Raw genomic sequence first — 22,804 nt, forward strand, 5'->3', positions numbered from 1 at the left:
AAAAAAAAAAACAAAAAACAAAAAAAAAAAAAAAACAAAAAAAACAAAAAAAACAAAAAAACAAAAAAACAAAAAAACAAAAAAAACAAAAAAACAAAAAACTATTGCATATCCATGAGAAGAAAGATTCAATACACAAAAACTGTTGAGGCATTTCAGGCCTTATGGGCTTAAGTCATAGCACTCCTTAGTGCCATGGGAGGGAGCGCCATCCTGTTCTTTTGGGATGTACATATGCAGCGTGAACTCTCACCTTTGATGAGCTCAGCAGCTAAAGGGTGTCGCTGGGAGAGAAAGTGATGGGGAATCTTTCCAATGGGGAAATGAACAAAAACATGTAAGAGGTTTAGGAGCTCTGTCAGTTTGGTTACTGTCCTTCCAGCGACTCCCCCTTTGACTATTAAGCCCCAGGGTCTTTGGGTAGAAAGTGGGTCGGAAGTGGTCTTTTTACTTCTGCCATCTGTGTTCATGATGGGAAGATTTAGAAGATTTCACCCTACCGGTTAGAAAGACAGCATAGAACTCCAAACAGAGGTTCTAACCCTTTCCAACTATATATAAAAAAAAAAACAAAAAAACAAAAAACAAAAAAAAAACAAGAAAAAACAAAGGCTTGGCTGGAGTTGGGCTTTAGTTTTTATTGGCAATTGTAACTATGTACTTATGCTACTTAACATCTGGAATTCAAATGTTATCCTACTAATTACATTTCTGATGTGTACTGAAAGGAATTACTCAAACTTCTTCTAGGGCTTACATATATATACGGGGCAACTAATGACTGACGTTCCGTAAATTGCCGCATTAACACTAGTCCTGCAAAGTTCCCACAATCCGGTCAGGTTTAACAACTGCATGAGGCGATTCAAGAATTTTCTGCACAAAAGCCGAAGCCCTATAAAATCCAAACGTTTTCAGATTTCCAGCTGCTTGCCTCCTTATTTGACAAAGTGTCGGTCTATAAAAACATCGCTGAAATCTCAACATATTAAAGCGATTATCAAATCATTGAAAACTGAAGCAATTTTCATAACTTGGCAGACCGCGCTTCTCTTTCTGTAATTTTTTTTTTTTTGAAGGGTTTAGAACTTGCTATGACGGAATAACAAATGGAAGTATGTTTACAAGCAGATGGACTTAAGTAGTTGGGAAGTTTCCAGCATTGGAAAAGTTATGAAGTATGTCAATAAAAAGATCATTAAAAGGTGCCTGGATTTGTAAGAGAATAGTTTAAAGGAAACCTGTGCCACCAAACGCTATGGGCTCCGTATCGCATACAAATTTGTTCTATGAAGGAAAAGAAAAGTAGGTTATTGCTGAGATGCTTCTGTAAGCTGCCTATCTCTGGCTTTAATACTTTGATTCACTGCCTTGGAACAAATAAAAAGAAAGTTAAAGTCATAACTCTTGATCTGCACACTTGCAGTGGCGTATCTAAGGTATGGCAGCCATGGGCGCGGAAAAAAGCCACCCCATGCACGAAATTTAAGAAAAAAAAAAACCCCACCTGTCCTCCTGTGGTCGCATCCCGCACTAATACAGCCCCCGGCGGCGCAGCCGGCCTGCTGGAGCGCGGCGCTTGCTAATGGTTACTTGACCCCAGGGGGGGGGGTGTAGCAACAGGCGCTCGCGCCCCCATGACGGCCGGTGACTGGCCCTAGGGTAACTAGCGGAGGTGGAGCCTAATGCTCCATCTACCCTCCTCTGTGCGGCCGGCATCATCTTCTCCCCAGAGCGCCATCTGTGACGTCACGTGGTGTGAAGAGCAGAAGAGACGAGTCACGAGAGACTAGATGATGTCACTCCCGCATAGGAGAGGGCGGTCACGGCACGACTCCTGAAGAAACAGAGGCCCGTTTCTTCAGTACACATGCGCCAATGATGTCGGCAGCAGCGCATATACTGAATATCTCCTAAACTGTGCAAGTTTAGGAGATATTCAAGGTACCTACAGGTAAGCCTTGTTATAGGTTTACCTGTAGGTAAAAGTGGTGTGATTAGGTTTACAACCACTTTAAATACAGGGGTATGCGCATAGAATTCAGTAATGTATACAATATATAAAAATTTCATTTTGCCCTAACACACTAGGATTTTTTTTTTTTTTTTATAAGTGAATTTCAGTTTTACTAACTGTAAATATTATAAGGTAGGTTTCAGTCTCTACTTACTCTCTCTCCTTCTCTGTGAGCTTATCATTGATATTGTCTTTGATTGCAGACCTTGAGCCCTTGTGTAGGATGGGATACCTCAGCGGTACTTGCAAGAAGAAGGAGATCATGGAGACTAGGTGAGCGGTGTAGCCTAATGCAACAGCCACACTTCCATCGTCCTTTGCTGCAATCAAATAATCCAAACATTACAAATCCTTGATGACAAAACGTTAAGTGCATCTAAAGCCAAGTAAAAAAACTGCAGATTTATAGGTTATCAGATGTGAAAACGGCATTAGTTCTCTTTTCTAGGATTTTTTTTTCCCCCCTGGTGATCCTGGCAAACACACACTTCTCGTCTACGGTGACATTTACTCACTTTACTGTATCTGTGGACAAGCAGCATTGCAACCCTAGGACAGGAAGTGATTTAGGTCTACAAAACATCTCCACCTCACCTTATCTCTATAACATAACATAAGTGGAGATGTCCTGTAGTCCACGGTGAGAGACGGGAACAATGCTAACTGATAACAGCGCAGGAAAAGAAATGATCAGCTCACAAAATTTTGACAGGACCAATATGTATAAAACTTGCAGTTCTCAAACAGATATGACAAAAGTCTTTCAAAATGTTCATTTAACAGACAAAGAGAAAATTCTATTAAAATACGCAAAGCAGAATAGTGAACGGTTTGGGTTTTTAATCAAGCTGCACAGAAGTTATATTTCAGTTTAAGGTTTGTTGGATTATTAAAGCTCTAAAGGACTATAGTGAGAAATCTTTATAGTTCTAGATCTGATCTCACCACACCTGGATTATGTAAGGGGAGAGAAATCCCTGAATGGGAAGTACCATCATTTCCATCATTGTGTGTCATCACACTAATGTCCTATTAGATAGAGATATAACAATTATTGGCAGGGGTTCCCCGAGACCTGAAACCTTTTTTCATGGATTTCTCTGTGTTGAAAGTGTTGAGAAAGGCTGTCCTGGGGGCTGATAATAAGTATCTTTAGGTGGTCATTGGTGCTTGTCATCTCAAAAGGAGATTTTAAAATCATTTTTCCCCCCATAGGCAAAACTCTGGGATTGCACTAGGGCCGAAACTACTAAATCGACAACTAATCGATTATGAAATTAAATGGATTACTATTTTCATAATGGATTAATCGTCCAGTAACATAATGGGGTTAAAAAAACTAAAATTAGCCCTTTAGAGTACATAAAGAGCAAATAATCGCTACTGTAAATATTACTTTCCCTGTTGCACAGTAAAGAAAATGAACCCCTTACAGTAGCGATTATTTGCGCTTTTTGTACTATAAAGGGCTATTTTTTTTTTTAATCCCATTATGTTACTAAACGTCTTAGACCTGGTTCACACCTATGTGATTTTTGCAGAAACAGTTCATTTCATTTTTATTTGGAAAGGGTCAGGGACTTATTTCAATGCAAAAAGTTGCTTTTTTTGGTTCAATATACTTCAATGGAGAAGCTGCAGAAAAGCACGTAATGCGTTTTTTGCAGCAATGTGTGTTTTTTTTTTTAATCTGCCCGACAACAAATTGGGGAAAAAAAAAAAAAAAAAAAAAAGCAAAATCCTGTGCACTGCAGAAACAGATCAAAAGCAAACTGCATAGGTGTGTACCAAGCCTTATGCTGGCCACACGGAGCAATTTTCAGGCGAGAATATTCAGATGAAAAATCTTTGTACATTCGCAGAATGAAAAGGTTTGAAATTTTCACTTGCTTTTAACATTGTTTTAAAATGAATGTAATTTCACATACACCGTCTGAAAATTCCCTTGACCAAGAAGTTTTTTATTATTTCTAAATTTTCCCGTCACTGGGGTTGAAAACAAAACGTCAATTTGACCCCACTAACGATTGGAAAATCGAACGTACGTTCTTAAAAACTTTTTTTTTTTTTTTTTTTTTTTTAAGGAAGACATTGTTTTTGTATGGCCAGCATATAATATATTATGGTTCCATTTGAAAATCTGCAAAACAGTCTAACTTGAATAAAAAAATTTTGATCTGAGTCTGATGATTTTTACCAGATTCAACCTCTAGTAGTACCATCCAATATATATATTTCTACTCTAATAGTATATACAGTATATCTCTCCTCTAATAGTATATACAGTATATCTCTTCTGTCTGCTATTCTCAGAGATTCGAGATTTTACTCCCTAACCATATAGTTGGTCACTTATATTTACCACTGCATAGAGATTTTTAAGAACAAATTGACTTTTTTTTAAACTTTACATATTAACTTAGTTATACAGCACACTTTTTTTTTTTTTTTAAAGGTTATTAACTGATTAATCCAAACAATCGGCCAACTAATCGATTATGAAAAGAATCGTTAGATGCAGCCCTAGATTGCACGGCTTGCTATTATCTACAAATATGTATGGAAACGAATATCAAAATACAAAACAGCATCCAAGTAAAAATTTGAAAGTGCCATGAAAAAACAAAAAACAAAACAACAACTTACAAGTGCTTTAATTTTAAAGGATATGTAAACCTAACATTCCCTATTCCTGATATGTGCCTGCTGTGCCATTTACTCAAGTATCCCATTCTCTTTGTATTGCTTTTTTTATGTTTTATTTTGTGAAATCCCTGGTGTACCCTGCTAGTCCCTTGGCTTTCCTAATAAAAACTGACCACACTAGGCATGAGCAGGGGCATATCTGCCGCGAGGTAAACAAGGCATTCGTCCTGAGTGGCATCTTTTAGGGGGGCGGCGCCCCAGGCTACCACACTATAGCCGAATGATAACTACAACATGGTCGCCCAGTTCTGGGAGGGAGTCTATTGTCGCCACCCCCCAGAACCGTGCACCTGGCGCAATCTGTGACCACTGTGTCCTTCAGACACAGGATCTTTACCACATGATCACCTGTGTCCAATTACAGCTGATCACGATCTAAAAACACACTTGCTAGTATTTGGCATTCCTTTCCTCGCGCTGTCACAACATAAGAGGAGGAGAGAGCCAGTAACCGGAAAGTGTAAATGGGGACATCTGCACGGATAATCAGGGCACCGATTACGAGTGTCCTGATGATCAGTACTGCCGCCTATCAGTGCCACCTCATCCTCTGCCCTGCTTATGTCTCAGGGTACGATGAGGAAGCCACAGCTGTTTACTGTGAATAGCTGCAGCTTCCTCATTAGGTCCTGAGACAAGAACGGTCTATAAGACCCCAGATCCCTCCTCTGCCCTTAAAAGCATGTGATCACACCAAGATCTGTGTGATCAAATGCTTCTCATTTTTAAAAATGGCGCTGTTTACATTTGGGTAAACCGAAAGTGATGTAAGGTCATCGCTTCCAGTTCCCTATAGCAGAGACGAACAGAGCGATTCCGGTCGTTGACCACGCCGGCTGATCAAAGAGACAAACAATCGAGTGTCCCGGTGAGAGGGGACAGCCTAATGAAGCCACAGACAGAAGGCAGCAGGCATCCTCTCCCGCTGTTTGTAAAAGCAATCCAGTGGCTCTTGCTTTTACAAGAGAGCTGACCGCTGGCTCAAAAAAAAAAAAAAAAAAAAAAAAAAGGTAGCGGGATGATGCCTGCAGCTCCCAATATAACCAGCGATGTACCGGTATGACGCTGGTCATCAAGTACCATTCAACTCAAGTTTGTAAATGTTGAACACAGAACCTAATGGGAGTGTTGACTACCAAGTTAAACAAGCTGTTTGCAGGCTCAAGGACTTCTTAAAGCTTGTTAAAAGCCTGCTAGCAGCTTGTTTAAAGTTACAATCAATACCTCCATTGGGTTCTGTGTTCAAAATTTGCAAACTGGAGCTGAATGGTATTTTAAAAGCTTTAAACAAAGCTTACTGTTCACACTGTGCTTATACAAGCTGAAATAGGCTTTAGGATGTACAGCGAGGGAAAAGCATTGGATCTCCTGCTGATTTTGTACGTTTGCCCACTGAAAAAGAAATGATCAGTCTATAATTTTAACGGTAGGTTTTATTTTAACAGTGAGAGACAGAATAACAAAACAATCCAGAAAAACAAATTTCAAAAGTTATAAACTGATTTGCATTATAATGAGTGAAATAAGTATTTGACCTCTTCGAAAAACATGACTTAGCACTTGGTGGCAAAACCCTTGTTGGCAATCACAGAGGTACGAGGTTTCTTGTAGTTGGCCACCAGGTTTTCACACATCTCAGGAGGGATTTTGTGCCACTCTTTGCAGATCCTCTCCAAGTCATTAAGTTTTTGAGGCCGACGTTTGGTAACTCAAACCTTCAGCTCTCTCCACATATTTTCTATGGTATTAAGGTCTGGCTAGGCCACCCCAGGACCTTAATATGCTTCTTCATGAGCCACTCCTTTGTTGCCTTGGCCGTGTGTTTTGGGTCATTGTCATGCTGGAAGACCCATCCACTACCCATTTCTAATGCCCCGGTTTAGGGAAGGAGGTTCTCCCTTTGATGCAGTGAAGTTGTCCTGTCTCCTTAGCAGAGAAACACCCTCAAAGCATAAATTTTCCACCTCCATGTTTGACGGTGGGGATGGTGTTCTTTGGGTCATAGGCAGCATTCCTCCTCCTCCTCCAAACACAGCGATTTGAGTTTATGCCTAGGAGCTCGATTTTGGTCACATCTGACCACAACACTTTCACCCAGTTCTCCTCTGAATCATTTAGATGTTCATTAGCAGACTTCAGACGGGCCTGTACATGTGCTTTCTTGAGCAGGGGGACCTTGTGGGCGCTGCAGGATTTCAGTCCTCCATGGCATAGTGTTTTACCAATTGTTTTCTTGGTGATTATGGTCCCAGCTGCCTTGAGATCATTGACAAGATTCTCCCGTGTAGTTCTGGGCTGATTCCTCACTGTTCTCATGGTCATTGAAACTCCATGGAGGCGAGATCTTGCATGGAGCCCCAGACCGAGAGAGATTGACAGTTTTGTGTTTCTTCCATTCGAGAATAATTGCACCAACTGTTGTCACCCTCTCACCAAGCTGCTAGTAGGTCTACAATTTTGTCCCCGACATCCTTGGACAGCTCTTTGGTCTTGGACATGGAGAGATTGGAATCTGATTGCTTCTGTGGCCAGGGGTCTTTTCTACAGGTAACAAGCTGAGATTAGGAGCACCCCCTTTAAGAGAGTGCTCCTAATCTCAGCTTGTTACCTGTAAAAAAAAGAAACCTGGGAGCCAGAAATATTTTGCCGATTGATAGGGGATCTAATACTTATTTCACTCATTAAAATGCAAATCAATTTATAACTTTTTTGAAATGCGTTTTTCTGGATATTTTTGTTATTTTGTCTCTCCCTGTTAAAAAAAAAATGAACCCACCAATAAAATGATAAACTGATTATTTTTGTCAGTGGGTAAATGTACAAAATCAGCAGGGGATCAAATACTTGTTTCCCTCATTGTATGGCAGAAAAAAAAAAAAAAAAAAAAAAAACACTGCTGGAGAAAGTCCCCTGTGCCGATTCTTATTGTTGCTAGACTTGTTCTGAGCATTGGAGACATCAATGACCTCAGCTCATGAAGGGGTTACATAAAAACTTGAGGGATCATAGCCTGCAGAAAAAGCAAAAACTAAAACATATTCTAGGCTCCATTTCATTAGATAGACTCTGCGGGACACTGAGCCACTACGTAAAGAAACAGCCAAGTAATCTCCCGCTATCAATAACAGTGTAGCTAAGCAAGCTGTTCTGGAACACACCGTACAGTAACACATAATGCAATGATAGACCTCACCAAGGGTAGACTCATATATGATGGCAGGAACATGGATTCTATTAGTCAAATCAGCAAACTGTAGCCTGCAACCAGAAGCTGTCCATTGTGCAGAGGATGATAAATGGTTACTTTGAGCCAGGCATTGTAAACTGGTGCTTTTTCGGCTACACAGAGCTCTCAATCTTTGTAACCCCTCGTCCTGTTTAAAGTACATCTATAATCACCTGTTAATTTGCAATCTGTCAACCATCTCTCCAGGCAAACAGCTTGTTTAAAATTTAAAGTTACACTTTTCTATACTTTTGTATCTGAATAGTTCAGGAAATGTTATGGCCTCTTTCTCAAAGATAGAATGCTACAAGTACAATTTGCAATGATTAATAGAATGTTAATAACCAAAAGTTATAAACTTTTTCTGGAATTATAGTTGAATTTTGGACAGTTTATGAAAAAAAAAAATAATAATGTTGTGGGTATACATTCCTTACAGCAGAGATTTAACGTTGAAAAGTAGCCACAAGACAAAGCTGAGGACACTATACAGCTGATGTGTAATCTATAGAACGCTGGTCCACTCACCCGACCGGAAGGCACGAGTCTCTCTGGTCCATAGGTATCCCGGGGCAACCCCGTTTAGAACAGCCTGTTAGGTCTCTCACTGCCCAATCCTTGTCATTCCTGGGGCTCGATTCCCGCTGGGAAATCCGAGAAGCGTGGCTGCTGCAGGTCTACTCGCTGTGTCGCAAGAGCGCTGTAACATCGTCTTGATAGACCCTCCTGGTTCTTTACTCAAAAATGGTTTCCGCTGTCCTCAAAGTGTACAGTGCGCTTGCGCTGACGTGATGAGGTATGTCATTCGTGATGTAACAGGGTCACTACCGTGGTGTCGTAGCCGACATGTTTCGACCAATCATGTGGTCTTTATCAGGGGATTGATAAAGACCACGTGATTGGTCGAAACATGTCAGCTACGACACCACGGGAATTGAGCCCCAGGAATGACAAGGATTGGGCAGTGAGAGACCTAACAGGTTGTTCTAAACGGGGTTGCCCGGGATACCTATGGACCAGAGAGACCCATGCCTTCTGGTCAGGTGAGTTGCCAGCGCCCTATTGATTACACATCAGCTGTATAGTGTCCTCAGCTTTGTCTTGTGGCTACTTTTCAACATTCCCAACCCGCAGACTGTTTCACTGAGCAATCTTTGTTCATATAGTTCGGTCTGTTCTAGCAGCGCTGAACTAAGGACTGCCTCTGGCTAACTTATGCCACTGTATCCAGTGATAACTAAGAACTGGTTCATTTTCTTCAAACAGTCCACTCTGTCATCATTGACCTCCTGGGCTAACTTACTCAGTACCCAAGTCCTTGCTACATTCACTTTCTATTCCCCAGCACCCAACAGGGGGCTTTGATGGTAGACAGTGGGTTGATGTGCACATATCTTTATGGTACGTGTTACCAAGATCTATGTGCCCAATACACTTCCACTTTCTGCCTCATATGCCGACATGCTATATTATCTGTACATACGAAATGTGCTTACAGTCTGATTTGATTTTCTCAAATAGACAACGTTGTCTAGTTTTAATACTATATTCAGGTGTTGGTGGTGGGAACCCAGTTTTTGTATGTGTATTTTTATTTTTTGTGCAATAAATTTTCCTATTTAAGCTGCCTGGTCCGCCTGTGACTTCCTTTTAGGGGGATTCTACCCCCCCCCCCATTTCTTTTTGTGCTCAGTGTGAAAGCAGCCTTACAATGTAGCATGGGGGATTGTTTCTATTATAAGATGATCAGAGTTCAGCTGCACGGACACCGCCACTGGTCCCAATCTGCATGTCCCCGAATGCATCCCGCATAGGCAAAGACAACCCTTCCCACAGGTCTAAGGATACGCATGCCCCAGCGACAGAGGCCTATGAATTTGTGGTCCTTTAAATATTTATTATATACAATAGGTTCCACTTTTTCTTTGAATCTGACATACCTTTAACATTTTTACTTAAAATAGGGACATGCGATATGAATGGACAAGGTTTACCAATAGGGGATAAAAAGAAAAGTACTTACCTTGAAAATCTTCAGAATTTGGTAGTTTCACATCACAGATAAAATAATCCTTTTGGTCATGCTGTGAAGACAGCAAAGAGTTAAAACAATGTTGAAAATTACCAGGAAATGAAAATCTTTAGATATCCATCAAAATTTTACATTATGTGATTACCCTAGATTGTAAACAATCTTGGAAAAAAATCTACTCACAAACGTTACTAGATGATACAAACCTTCTACAATATCATTTGGAAATACTGACAACTAGAGCGAAAGCATACCAAAACTATCTATTAAATGCTTAACCAATCAGGTAGGCCCTGACAGTACAGTACTTATGCTAACTCATAGACCCCCATTCACATATCGTGTAATGGTGTCCCCACTACATGATTTTCTCAGCACGATTCTGCATGTTGCATATGGCCATGTGTTGGGCGGCACAGTGGTGTAGTGGATAGCACTTTCACCTAGCACTACCTGCTTGGAGTTTGCATGTTCTCCCTGTGTCTGCGTGGGTTTCCTCCGGGTACTCCGGTTTCCTCCCACACTCCAAAGACATGCTGGTAGGTTAATTGGATCCTGTCTAAATTGTCCCTAGTACGTATGAATGTGAGTGAGGGACCTTAGAGTGTAAGCTCCTTGAGGGTAGGGACTGATGTGAATGTACAATGTATATGTAAAGCGTTGCGTAAATTGACATCGCTATATACCGTAAGTACCTGAAATTAAAAAAAAAAAAAAAAATGTGTTACCCAAAATGAAGATACTGCTTTTCAGGTAACCAGCTTCATGTGATTTTTTAAAGGCTAATGGCACCCAAAAGCACGCGGTGGTTTCGCAGCCATTGGGAATCGCAGACAGAATCGTGACAATTCAATATCGTGAAGTGTGAAGGCAGCTTAAAGCGGTAATAAAGTTGCAAAAGTTAAAATTATTATTAATTAATATTAAAATTGTAATGTGTGTTTTATTGCATCCCAACAAATGTAACTATGCTTTCTAGATGCTTATCGAGCCTTGAGAAACCACAGCCTACACAAGTGCAAAATGGTAAGACCTCTTTCTAAACATTCAACGTGAAACAGAATGAACTTGGGTCTCGTGCACACAGAGCTAAAGAACGCCAGGCGTTGAGCTTTTTTTTTTTTTTCCAGCCTGTAAAAGCACCTCTACATTGCAGCCAGGAAGTATTTCACAGAGCTTCACTTTTTCCACATTTTGTTAGGTTACAGCCTTATTCCAAAATGGATTCAATTATTTTCCTCCAGATTCTACAAACAATACCCCATAATAACAACGTGAAAGAAGTTTGTTTGAAATCTTTGCAAATTTATTTAAAAAAAAAAATCTCATGTACATAAATATTCCCAGCCTTTGCTCAATACTTTCTTAAAGCACCTTTGGAACCAATTACAGCCTCAAGTCTTATGGAGTATGATGCTACAAGCTTGGCACACCTATTTTTGGGCAGTTTCTCCCATTCTTCTTTGAAGGACCTCTCAAGCTCCATCTGGTTGGATGGGGAGCGTCGGTGCACAGCTATTTTCAGATCTCTCCAGAAATGTTCAATCGGGTTCAAGTCTGGGCTCTGGCTGGGTCACTCAAGGACATTCACAGAGTTGTTCCATAGCCACACCTTTGTTATCTTGGCTGTGTGCTTAGGGGTCGTTGTCCTGTTGGAAGATGAACCTTCGCCCCAGTCTGAGGTCTAGAGCGCTCTGGAGCAGGTTTTCATCAAGGATGTCTATACATTGCTGCATTCATCTTTCCCTCGATCCTGACTAGTCTCCCAGTTCCTGTCACTGAAAAACATACCCAACAGCATGATGTTGCCACCACTATGCTTTGCTGTAGGGATGGTATTAGCCAGGTGATGAGAGGTGCCTGGTTTCCTACAGACATGACACTTGCCATTCAGGCCAAAGAGTTCAATCTTTGTTTCATCAGACCAGAGAATTTTGTTTCGCATGGTCTGAAAGTCCTTCAGGTGCCTTCTGGCAAACTCCAGGCGGGCTGGCATGTGGCTTTTACTGAGGAGTGGCTTCTGTCTGGCCACTCTACCATACAGGCCTGATTGGTGGAGTACTGCAGAGATGGTTTTTCTTCTGGAAGGTTCTCCTCTCTCCACAGAGAAACGCTGGAGCTCCTCAGTCACCTCCCTAAGGCCCTTCATCTCTGATCACTGTTTGGCCGGGCTGCCCACTCTAGGAAGAGTCCTGGTGGTTCCAAACTTCTTCCATTTACAGATGCTGGCCATTGTGCTCATTGGGACCTTCAATGCCGCAGAACTGTTTCTGTACCCTTCCCCAGATCTGTGCCCGAACACAATCCTGCCTCGGAGGTCTACAGACAATTCCTTGGACTTCATGGCTTGGTGCTCTGATATGCACTGTTAACTGTGGGACCTTATATAGACAGGTGTGTGCCTTTCCAAATCATATCCAATCAACTGAATTTACCACAGGTGGACTCCAATAAAGTTGTAGAAACATCTCAAAGATTATCTATCAGTGAAAACCGGATGCACCTGAGCTCAATTTTGAGTGTCATGGCAGAGGCTGTGAATACTTACGTACATGGGATTTTTTTTCGGTTTTTATTCTTAATAAATTTGCAAAGATTTCAAACAAACCTTTCATGTTGTCATTATGGGGTACTGTTTGTAGAATTTTGAAGAAAATAATAAATTTGATCCATTTTGGAATAAGGCTGTAACAAAATGTGGCAAAAGTGAAGTGCTGTGAAAACTTTCCGGATGCACTGTATGTAAGCCTATAGGGTTTATTTACTAAAACCGGAGAGTGCAAAATCTGGTGCAGCTCTGCATAGAAACCAGCTTCTAGAGTTAATTGTCAAAGCTTAATTGAGCAAGCTGAAGTTAGAAGCCGATTGGCTACCATGCACAGCTGCACCAGATTTTGCACTCTCCAATTTTAGCAAATCAACCACTATGTATCCATGCACACATCAGGCGTATTAGAAGAGAAAAAATTACAGGCTGAAATAAAAGAAAAAAAAAAAAAAAAAAAAAAAAAAAAAAGAAGGATGCCAGTGGGCAGCATGTTGCCTTTTTTTTTTTTTTTTGATTGTTTTTATTGAAAACATTTTTTGCAAACATGCAAAGCAAAAAGTCAAGAGGTCATACACGTATACAAAAGTATATAAAGTGAGCATTATAATTGTAACATCATAATATGCAATAAAGTAATAAAGGACTGGCTTGTAATCATTGCTAATATCTGTATGCTTTTTACACGATTCAGATTGGAATACCAGAAAGTAGGCTTTTGCATAGCTGTGAGAATAATACTGAGGACATGTGTGCCACAATCTCTCCTCTTCGCTTATCACTGTTCCCAAAAAGAACCAGGGAGCAGGAAAAAAGGTCCCTTACAACCCCTGAGACAGGGTGTGTACCACAAAAAAAAAAAAAAAAAAAAAAAAAAAAAAAAAAACCATGTACCTGAGAACCCATTAGCAAAACAAAAACTCAAATAATCCTCTGCATGCCAAGTTACCCTGAGGATATAATTATAGCTCTTTGTAAAGTAGGGGAGACCATCAAGAGTTAGCAACACGTCTAAGTTAGATTATTTCTCAAATAACGGTATTACTTCAAGTTAAAGGAAGTTTTTCCACCAAGAATGTTCCTTCTTCCATTAGTGGTCGGTGTGAAGAATGTTCCTTCTTACATTGGGGGCCAGTGGGAAGAATGTTCCTTCTTACATTGGGGGCCAGTGGGAAGTAAGGCTCTTACATTGGTGGCCATAGGAAAGAAAGTGCCTTGCATTGGTGGTCAGTGGGAAGAATGCCTCTTACACTGGTGGCCATAAGGAAGAAAGCCACTTACATTGGTTGTCTGTGGGAAGAATGCCCCTTACAATGGTGGCCAGTGGGAAGAATGCTCCTTATATTGGTCGGTGGATAGTATGTCCCCTTTACAATGGTGGTCAGAATGCCACCTTCCAGGCAGCTAGAAAAAGATAACTGGTGTCATATAGCTGGGTCTGCCAAGTGGCATTGGACCCAGAACCATGCATGCACCATTCCATTGGAGGTCAATCGGCCATAGCTCAAGGATCCCCTAGCAACCTCTGGAAAAACCCTCAGGTTCCACCAAACCCTAGTTAGAATGAGAACGACTGACTTAAGCACTTTTTTGCTTGACACTCACCGCCTCAATTGGATAAATATAGGAGAGCTCAGACAGCAACTGCCGACAACGAATGGTGAGCTGGGCATTGGTCTTTAGGAAAGTTTCTCTGAAAAACAACAAATAAATTGAATCGTGGACAGGGAAAAGACATGTGTGTTTAAATATGGTGGTGGCAATGAATGGAGTTACCTCTTTGCAGTACATTCTTTTCTTAACTCATTAAGAGACTCGCTCTTTTTCTGCAACTTCTCGCGCTGTACATTAAATTTATGACCTTAAATAAAAAGAAATCCATTTACAATCTTCAAAACAGAACTGTTGAAGGTGGAGCCAATCCTCTCTCAAGTACATGTCCTGAAAAACGATTTGGTAAAAAATCTTTTAAATGATACAGTGCATGCAGAACGTATTCACAGCACTCCACTTTTTCCACATTTTGCTATGTTACAGCCTTATTTCAAAATGGACTAAATTCATTATTTTCCTCAAAATTCTACAAATACCACCCCATAATGACAATGTGAAAGAAGTTTGTTTGAAATCTTTGCAAGTTTATATTAAAGGAAAAAAAAAAAAAAAAAAATCACATGTACATAAGTATTTAGAGCCTTTGGTTAATACTTTGTTGAAGCACCTTTGGCACCAATTACAGCCTCAAGTCTTTTTTGAGTATGATGCTACAAGCTTGGCACACTTATTTTTTCAATTTCTCCCATTCTTCTTTGTAGGACCTCTCAAGCTCCATCAGGTTGGATGGGGAGTGTTGGTGCACAGTCATTTTCAGATCTCTCCAGAGATGTTCAATCGGGTTCAAGTCTGGGCTCTGGCTGGGCCACTCAAGCACATTGAGTTGCCCCGTAGCCACTCCTTTGTTATCTTGGCTGTATGCTTAGTGTTGTCCTATTGGGAGATGAACCTTTGCTCCAGTCTGAGGTCCAGAGCGCTCTGGAGCAGGTTTTTATCAAGGATGTCTCTGTACATTGCTGCATTCATCTTTCCCCCAATCCTGGTTAATTTCCAAGTTCCTGCTGCTAAAAAACATCCCCATAGCATGCTGATGCCACCACCATGCTTCACTGGGATGGTATTGGCCAGGTGATGAGCGGTGCCTGGTTTCCTCCAGACATGACACTTGCCATTCAGGCCAAAGAGTTCAGAATTTTGTTTCTCATGGCCCGAGTCCTTCAGGTGCCTTCTGGCAAACTTCAGGTGGGCCATTGTGTGCCTTTTACTGAGGAGTGGCTTCCGTCTGGCCACTACCATACAGGCCTGATTGGTGGAGTGCTGCAGAGATGGTTGTTCTTCTGGAAGGTTCTCCTCTCTCCACAGAGAAACGCTGGAGCTCTATCAGAGTGACCATTGGGTTCTTGGTCATCTCCCTGACTATGGCCCTTCTCCTTGATCGCTCAGTTTGGCTGGGGCGGCCCGCTCTAGGAAGAGTCCTGGTGGTTCCAAACTTCGTCTATTAACGGATGATGGATAATTTTTAAAAAAATGTTTTTGAATGTTTTGTCCATTCACGGATGATGGAGGCCACTGTGCCGATTGGGTCCTTCAATGCTGCAGAAATTTTTCTGTACCCTTCCCCAGATCTGTGCCTCCATACAAACCTGTTGGAGGTCTACAGACAAATTGCTTGGACTTCATGGCTTGGTCTGCGCTCTGACATGCGCGGTTAACGGTGGGACCTTATATAGACAGGTATGTGCCTTTCCAAATCATGTCCAATCAACTGAATTTGCCACAGGTGGACTCCAGTCAAGTTGTAGATACAACTCAAGGATGATCAGTGGAAACACGATGCACCGGAGCTAAATTTTGAGTGTCATGGCAAAGGCTGTGAATACTTATGTACATGTGATTGTTTTTTGTTGTATAATACATTTGCAAAGATTTCAAACAATCTTCTTTCATGTCATTATGGGGTATGGTTTGTAGAATTTTGAGGAAAATAATGAATTTAATCCATTTTGGATTAAGGCTGTAACAAAATGTGGAAAAAGTGAAGCGCTGCGAATACTTCCCAGATGCACTGTAATAAAGAACACACATCTCATTCAAAGGTGACACCTCCATCATATAAAAAAAAAAAAAAAATGTTTCAACACTGAGGGACTTGCATAACTTTTTTTTTTTTTAGAGACTTGTGTTGCGTTTTGAAGCCCCAGCTTGGTTTGTTTTTTTTTTCCCAAATTGTTGCTTGTACAGCCGTAAAGCTCAAAAGTCATATCTTGGATAGCAATGATAGGCTTTTTATAATAGAACAAAAAAAAAAGAAAAAAAAGAAGAAGTATTTAAAAGAAAGTCAGATGTCTTTGAAAGCAAAAACCACTTCAGTAAAGAGAAAAAAAAATATTCCAACATATGGCATTTGATTCAAATATTCACAAAAAAATGCACTGAATTATCACGCAGGGGGGAAATTTACAAGCCATGGTTTAATAAAAACGCAAACACACACTCACAGAACGGAACTGAATGTAATGAGTTTCAGCTCATCTAACATTTGTGCGAATAAAAATAGGTTGTGAAATGGTCAATACATTTAGCATGGTTAATTAACCACTTACTGGTGTCTGAATCAGCCTTCTGCTCTCCAGTTGTTGGAAAACTAAAGGCGGTGGTATATCAAACAACTGAAAGCCAATAAAGTAAACTAAGGTTTGCAATGGCAAAACAACCAGGAGTAACACATTGCAGAGGTTGGGACCAGGTGGTAAAGTGGACCTGAACTCAAAAAAGTAAAGATTTGCAATGGTATAGGCAACATCTGGAATTGTTAATTGCGCATAAGCGGTACCCTGAAAAACTTACTTTTTTTAGTCTTGAATACCTCCTGATTTTCTCCTGCTACAGCCTCATTTCTTTACAGTTGCAGTGTAAATCTAAGGCACTTTTCCCTCTGACGGCTTGTCTCACCAGATTTAGAGTGAGATCTAATAACATTACTACTGTGCTGCTGCTCACTGTTCTCCTTGCTGGAGAGGAAGCTGTACCTGAGGACCTGCAGTGCAAGAATCTCCCTGCTTCTGCAGATTTGTGCTTCTTCCACCACTCCTGCTGTTTATTGAATATGATCCCAACCGGTCCCTTAGCAGGGTTGGGGGAAAAGCTCTGACATGAGGAAGCAAAGTCCGGCCACAACTGGTCTCCTCCATACAAATATTCAACAGAAAGAAAAGCAGACTAAAGGACCAATTCACACTGTAATACAGTATGGCTGGAGCAATTCAGCCACTCTGTGTTTGCAGCTGCGCTAGGGGGCAGTGTGGGGCACGATTATTCGCATTGCACTGTTCCGTTTTTTTCTTTTTTTGCAAGCTTTATTTGAAGTGTACAAAACGTACACTTCATTCACTGCAATGTTGGCAGCGCGCTGCACTGCCTGACACTGCAGTGTGATTCGGGCTGGTGCGCTGCCATAAAATGCACAGTATCTGCGCAATTGTTTCCCGTGTGTCCCTGCTGTGATAGACATTTTAGTACGCGATAAAACATCTGTTACTGCACGTAGTGTGAATTGGCCAGTCAAGTTAGTAATGGGGATAATATCAGCTGCAAGGAGACCACAGCCAATACCGGAGACTAGACTTTCTGTTTTGCCATTAGTTATACTTGAGGCTGGGTTCACACCTAATACTGACGCCACTCTCAGAAGTGCGCCCTCCATTCAAGGTTCCTAGTCCAATTTCAGCCCGAATTTTTGGATGAATTCAGACCTGAAAACGGACCAAAAGACGCACAGGGCTCCTGTGCAAATTCTCAATGGAGCTGCAGTGGGGCTATGTGAACCGGCTCTGAAGAGAGAGGGTCAAAATCTCCCGCTATTACGAATTGGATGCAGGGAACCCACATACAAATAGCAATAGTGTGAAGCCTTAAAGAGGAGCTCCAGTCTCCCCCCCCCAAAAAAAATTGAAAGCCAGCAATACTGTAACTGCTGACTTTTAATATAAGGACACTTACCTGTCCAGGGATCCAGAGATGTTGGCACCAGAGCCGATTCTTCAATAGTCTTCGGGTGCAGGCGCTGGGCGTAGGGTTACCTACTGTGCGTGCGCAAGTCGCACTACACTTTGTGAATGGTCCCGCAGTCTTCTAGGTCCTGTGCGTCTCCCAGAAGGCTAAGGTGAGGAAGGAGGAGGGGCCGAACTTCCTCAGATTGCCACAGTGATCTGACCCGGAAGTGGGAGTGGGTACCTGCTCCCCCTCCCCCCAAAAAGTGCCAAATGTGGCACTTGAGGGTGCAAACAAGCAGAGCTTCCCCTTTTGGGTGGAGCTGCACTTTAAGGTAACAGTCAACGTGACTGTCTGGTCTAAGGATATCAAATTGTCAGGCACATCTTGCCACTCCTCTGTTGGTTTCTTCAGCATTCACACTTCCTGGAGTATTGGGACGCCTCTGTTCCCAGCCCCACACTACGGCCTATTCCTCAAAATCTTACGTCACTACACAAAACAGCCGCAATGTAATAAGTTGGAGGGTGGAACCATGATGCACACAGGGGTTACAGATATCTTATTCCATGAAGTGTTTTGCCAAATGTCAAGGACTTGGATAGACCCTGCGGTGCTGGAACAAAGGGAAGTTTGGACACAGGGGCCACCAGGGAGGTGAGAATAATGGTTTTTCTCCTTCAGGAACTTGATTTCTTTAGTGACCTCACAGGGTTTCGTTAACCAGTTCAGCTCCGGAAGGTTTTAACCCCTTCCTGACCAGGCCATTTTTTGCAATACTGCACTGCGTTGCTTTAATGGACATTGCACATCCAATAATTTTTTTTTTTTTCAGTTATCTTCCAAACCTGGCCTGTTAGTGGGTCCTGAGAACAGGAGTTGAGAACCACTGCCCTAGGGAGTGCTTTCTAACTGTGGGGGGAATGCTGTGACTGGGGGAAAACAGAGATCGGTGTTTCTGCTTAGCAGAAACACAAGGTCTACATCTTTCTGCCTCACAGAACAGCGGTCTGCCTTGTTTACAGAGGCAGACAGCAGTTCTGCCTCTCTTGTGAATGATCAGCGGGTCCCGGCTGATTGGCCCGCTGATTGGTTCCCGCCAAGTCCAATCACAGCAGGAGCGGGGCACCGGCGGCCTGCACGCCCCAGAGCAGAATCCCGCACAGGTACGTGATTTTGCCCTTAAGCGCCGCCCTGCCACAGTATATGTACGTGGGGCGGTCCTTAAGCGGTTAAAGTGGTTGTAAACGCTTACATATACCCACTGTACCAAGTGACTGGCCTCAGGGGATACACAGGGATGAAACAAATCCTCCTGCATAATAAGCTGTACCTGTTTATCTACAGTCTTCTCTACAAGTGCCGATTTTATGAGATTGTCTGAGGGTTCAAAAAAAAAAAAAAAAAAAAAAAAAAAAAAAAAAAGGGGGGGGCGGAGATCTGAAGTTACAGTCTGCAGAGTTCTGTGAGGAGAGGTCTGAGAGCTGATTGGAAGGAAGGGACAAACTCCCCTCCACACAGGAACAGAGCTGAGGCTGTCAATCAGCTGGAGGTCCCTTCCCTTTCACCATTTTTCTCTTGGTGTCAGGAAAACTTGTCAGAAGAGATTCATGCTGACAGCAGAGGAAAGAAGCAACAGACAAAAATGACACTTGGTTCTTTTAAAGTGGTTGTACACTCTGTACAACCACTTTTACCTACAGGTAAGCCAATATTAAAGGCTTACCTGCAGGTGCTGGAAACATCTCCTAAACCTCCACGGTTTAGGAGACATTTACAATAAAGCCACGTGCCGATGTCTATGCCGCATGCGCACTTTAGAAAGGGCAGATCGTGCCGTGACTGACGGCTCCCATGCGCATGCGTGGGAGTGACATCACGCGACTCCAGCCAGTTGCAATGCATAGTAGCCCATTATGCTTTACCTTTGCAGGGAAATAAAGAGGAAGTAAACCCATCAGTGTTTACTTCCTCTTTAATGGAGACAAGTACACAGTACAGAGGGATATGCTTTGTTCATATTTCATGTCTGAGGTTTACAACCACTTTAAATTGGAGTTTCACCCACTTTTACAACTCTTCAGCATCCCTCACTAAAATTGTGCACTGTAAACGAATTGGATATTTTTTTTTTTTTTTTCTCAGCACCTACTGTATATCTGCTGTATTCATTTTTCACATCCTCCTCCCTGGCCGTGGCCCATCACATCATTTCCTGTTTGCAATGCCTTCTGGGAAGAGGCGGCAACTTCCTCTGACAATGCCGTCGCTATGGAAACCTGACCTGAAAACTATTACACTGCTTGTGCTGCACTGAGCGTGTGCAAGATCTGCAAGGATGAGTTCCAGGAAGAAATACAGTCTGGCTTCAGATGTCCACACTTAAGATGGCCACGGCCTGCTCTAAGTTTATAAATTAACAAACTAGAATACATTAAGCTTGTGTATTATAAAAGGTGTTTATTTAAAAAGTATAATTTCGGCTGGAACACAACTTTAAATACAGTTGCTATTTTTTTAATGGATAGCACTAGTGCGTCATTGAGTGCTTTTACTTTTTTTATTCCAATTTAAATCTTTTATTTTATTTAAAAGAACAATATTCCACAATAAACTCAGTCAGCAATAATAATGATCACAAAACAATGTCCTGACCAGAGAGTTATAATCAAACAGTTTATCCTTTTCTTGGTCATCTTGACTTTCCCTCTGGTCGTATATTTAATGTACTCTTCCATCGAATATGGCTGTATTTGGAAACCCCCGAAAAATATTCACTAACACCCCCCCTCGCACCCAAAAAATAAAAAAATCTTTCCTCCTAATATTAGTAGGAGAGTCGCTTTTACTTTCTGCCCACACTATAGCTTGCTAAGTGCAATTGTTGGGCTCACTGACCAATAGAGAGGTGCAGAAAAGTCAGAAAAGACAAAAAAAAAAACAAACCAAACAATACATTTACTCACATCTAACGTTCAGTGCATTGCGCTCCTTATGTAATAGTTCCACCTCCCGGCCCAAAGCTTTCTTTTGCCTCTCCAGTTCATCCTGGAGGACCAGTATCTTCAGACGTAAATACTCGCTCTCTTTTTTCTAAGGGAAGATCAAAGCACTTAGCCTTAGAAGATGGAGACAGTGGACAGATGACTCGACTAACTTTTTTTTTTTTTTTTATTATTTTTGTACCGTCACTTTGCACATTGAAAACTATGAAAACAAAAAGTTCAAGTTTTAAAAATACTGAAAAATAAATTCTCAAATGACATTAACATGTTAAACGCTTACACGAGATTTTAATGATTGGGTTTACATATGCTTTAAGGCCTTGTTTATACTTGCGGTTGAGGGGTGGTAAAACCCCCCATGGTTGAGCCACATTTTTACTGCCCCTAAACCACACTACACCCCACCCCCGTTGGGCCCTGTTTGTGGTCGCAGCAGGAATTTTACCACCCGCCACACGTGACTCATTCAAATGAAAGTTGCAGCGCTGCACCCGCTGACATTATGCTCACTTGTCCAGTCATTAGGGGGTTAAAACAGGCAGTAAAGGAGGCAACTGAACACTTCCTAACTGCCTGTCTTTTACTGTCTAATCTCTCCATAAAGAGTGCCGGTTGCATACCTTTTGCTTTGTTTACATTCACTCTGACACCAATAAAAGTGATAAAAAAAAAAAAAAAAAAATTGTAAAGCGACAGTGTAAAAATAAAAATAAATAGAAAATAAATTTAAAGCGGAGTTCCACCCACAAATGGAACTTCTGCTTTTTGGATTTCTCCCCCCTCCAGTGTCACATTTGGCACCTTTCAGGGGGGAGGGAAGAGCAGATACCTGTATAATCCAGGTATTTGCTCTCACTCCCGGGCATAGATAGCCGCAGTATTCGCGGATATCTGCGCGATATCTGGCGCCTCCTCCGCCCCCGCCGCTGTCTTCTGGGAGACACACAGGTCCCAGAAGACAGCAGGGACCAGTGGGATCACGCAGTGCGACTTGCGCATGCACAGTAGGGAACCAGGCTGTGAAGCTACAAGGCTTCACTTCCTTATTCCCTCACCGAAGATGGCGGCGCCTCCACCCGAGAGCCGAGGGACAGATCGGCTTCAGGGGAAGACATCGTGGGCGCCCTGGACAGGTAAGTCTAATCGATATTCCAATTGCACACGTTCCTGGTCAAATGGCACACAAATAGTGGGTGCTGCAGCGATTACCAGTTGGGTTCTGGAAGCATCAAACAAATGTACATCTTCGCAATGCACACCATGGATCAGCAAAAAGTTGTCCAAGAAGGTTTTTTAATGGAAAGAAGTTACATCACAAAAGAGGTGCACCTCTTTTGTGATGTAACTTCTTTCCATTAAAAAAACCTACTTGGACAACTTTTTGCTGATCCATGGTGTGCTGGCGAAGATGTACGTTTGCTGGACAGGTAAGTGTCCATATTTTAAAAGCCAGCAGCTGCAGTATTTGTAAAAAAAAAAATAAAAAAAAAAATTGAGGAACTCCGCTTTAAAGTGCCCCCGTCCCCCTACGCAAAGGCGTCCCGTACGCCCACAAACAGCGACCGTCCCACTTATTTGAGGCATCACAGCGAACGTCAGATCATGGGCAGCAATTCAAGCACCAGAGCTCCTGTGTAAAGCTAAAGTAGCAACCTGTAAAGGCTTTTAAAGCATCACCTATGGATAGCAAAATTGTTGTTGGTCACCATTGCTCGGGTGTGCACAATTT

At 41.9% G+C, this 22,804-nt stretch overlaps 1 protein-coding gene across 1 annotated transcript in view; it reads right to left on the minus strand.

Annotated features, from left to right (window-relative positions):
• Window positions 1-1,809: 1,809 nt before the first annotated feature.
• UVRAG (UV radiation resistance associated) overlaps window positions 1,810-22,804 on the minus strand; it is a 94,104-nt gene continuing 73,109 nt past the window's right edge. Inside the window, exons 8-12 of the mRNA XM_073612879.1 lie at window positions 21,037-21,163; window positions 14,303-14,387; window positions 14,132-14,219; window positions 9,973-10,033; window positions 1,810-2,337 (exon numbers count right to left, since the gene is read on the minus strand). Of these exons, the coding sequence (XP_073468980.1) occupies window positions 2,168-2,337; window positions 9,973-10,033; window positions 14,132-14,219; window positions 14,303-14,387; window positions 21,037-21,163 (531 nt within the window). The 3' untranslated portion in view covers window positions 1,810-2,167. The remainder of the gene's footprint in view (window positions 2,338-9,972; window positions 10,034-14,131; window positions 14,220-14,302; window positions 14,388-21,036; window positions 21,164-22,804) is intronic.

Source organism: Aquarana catesbeiana, linkage group LG02, assembly GCF_042186555.1.
Source record: "Aquarana catesbeiana isolate 2022-GZ linkage group LG02, ASM4218655v1, whole genome shotgun sequence".
Taxonomy (NCBI): Eukaryota; Metazoa; Chordata; class Amphibia; order Anura; family Ranidae; genus Aquarana; species Aquarana catesbeiana.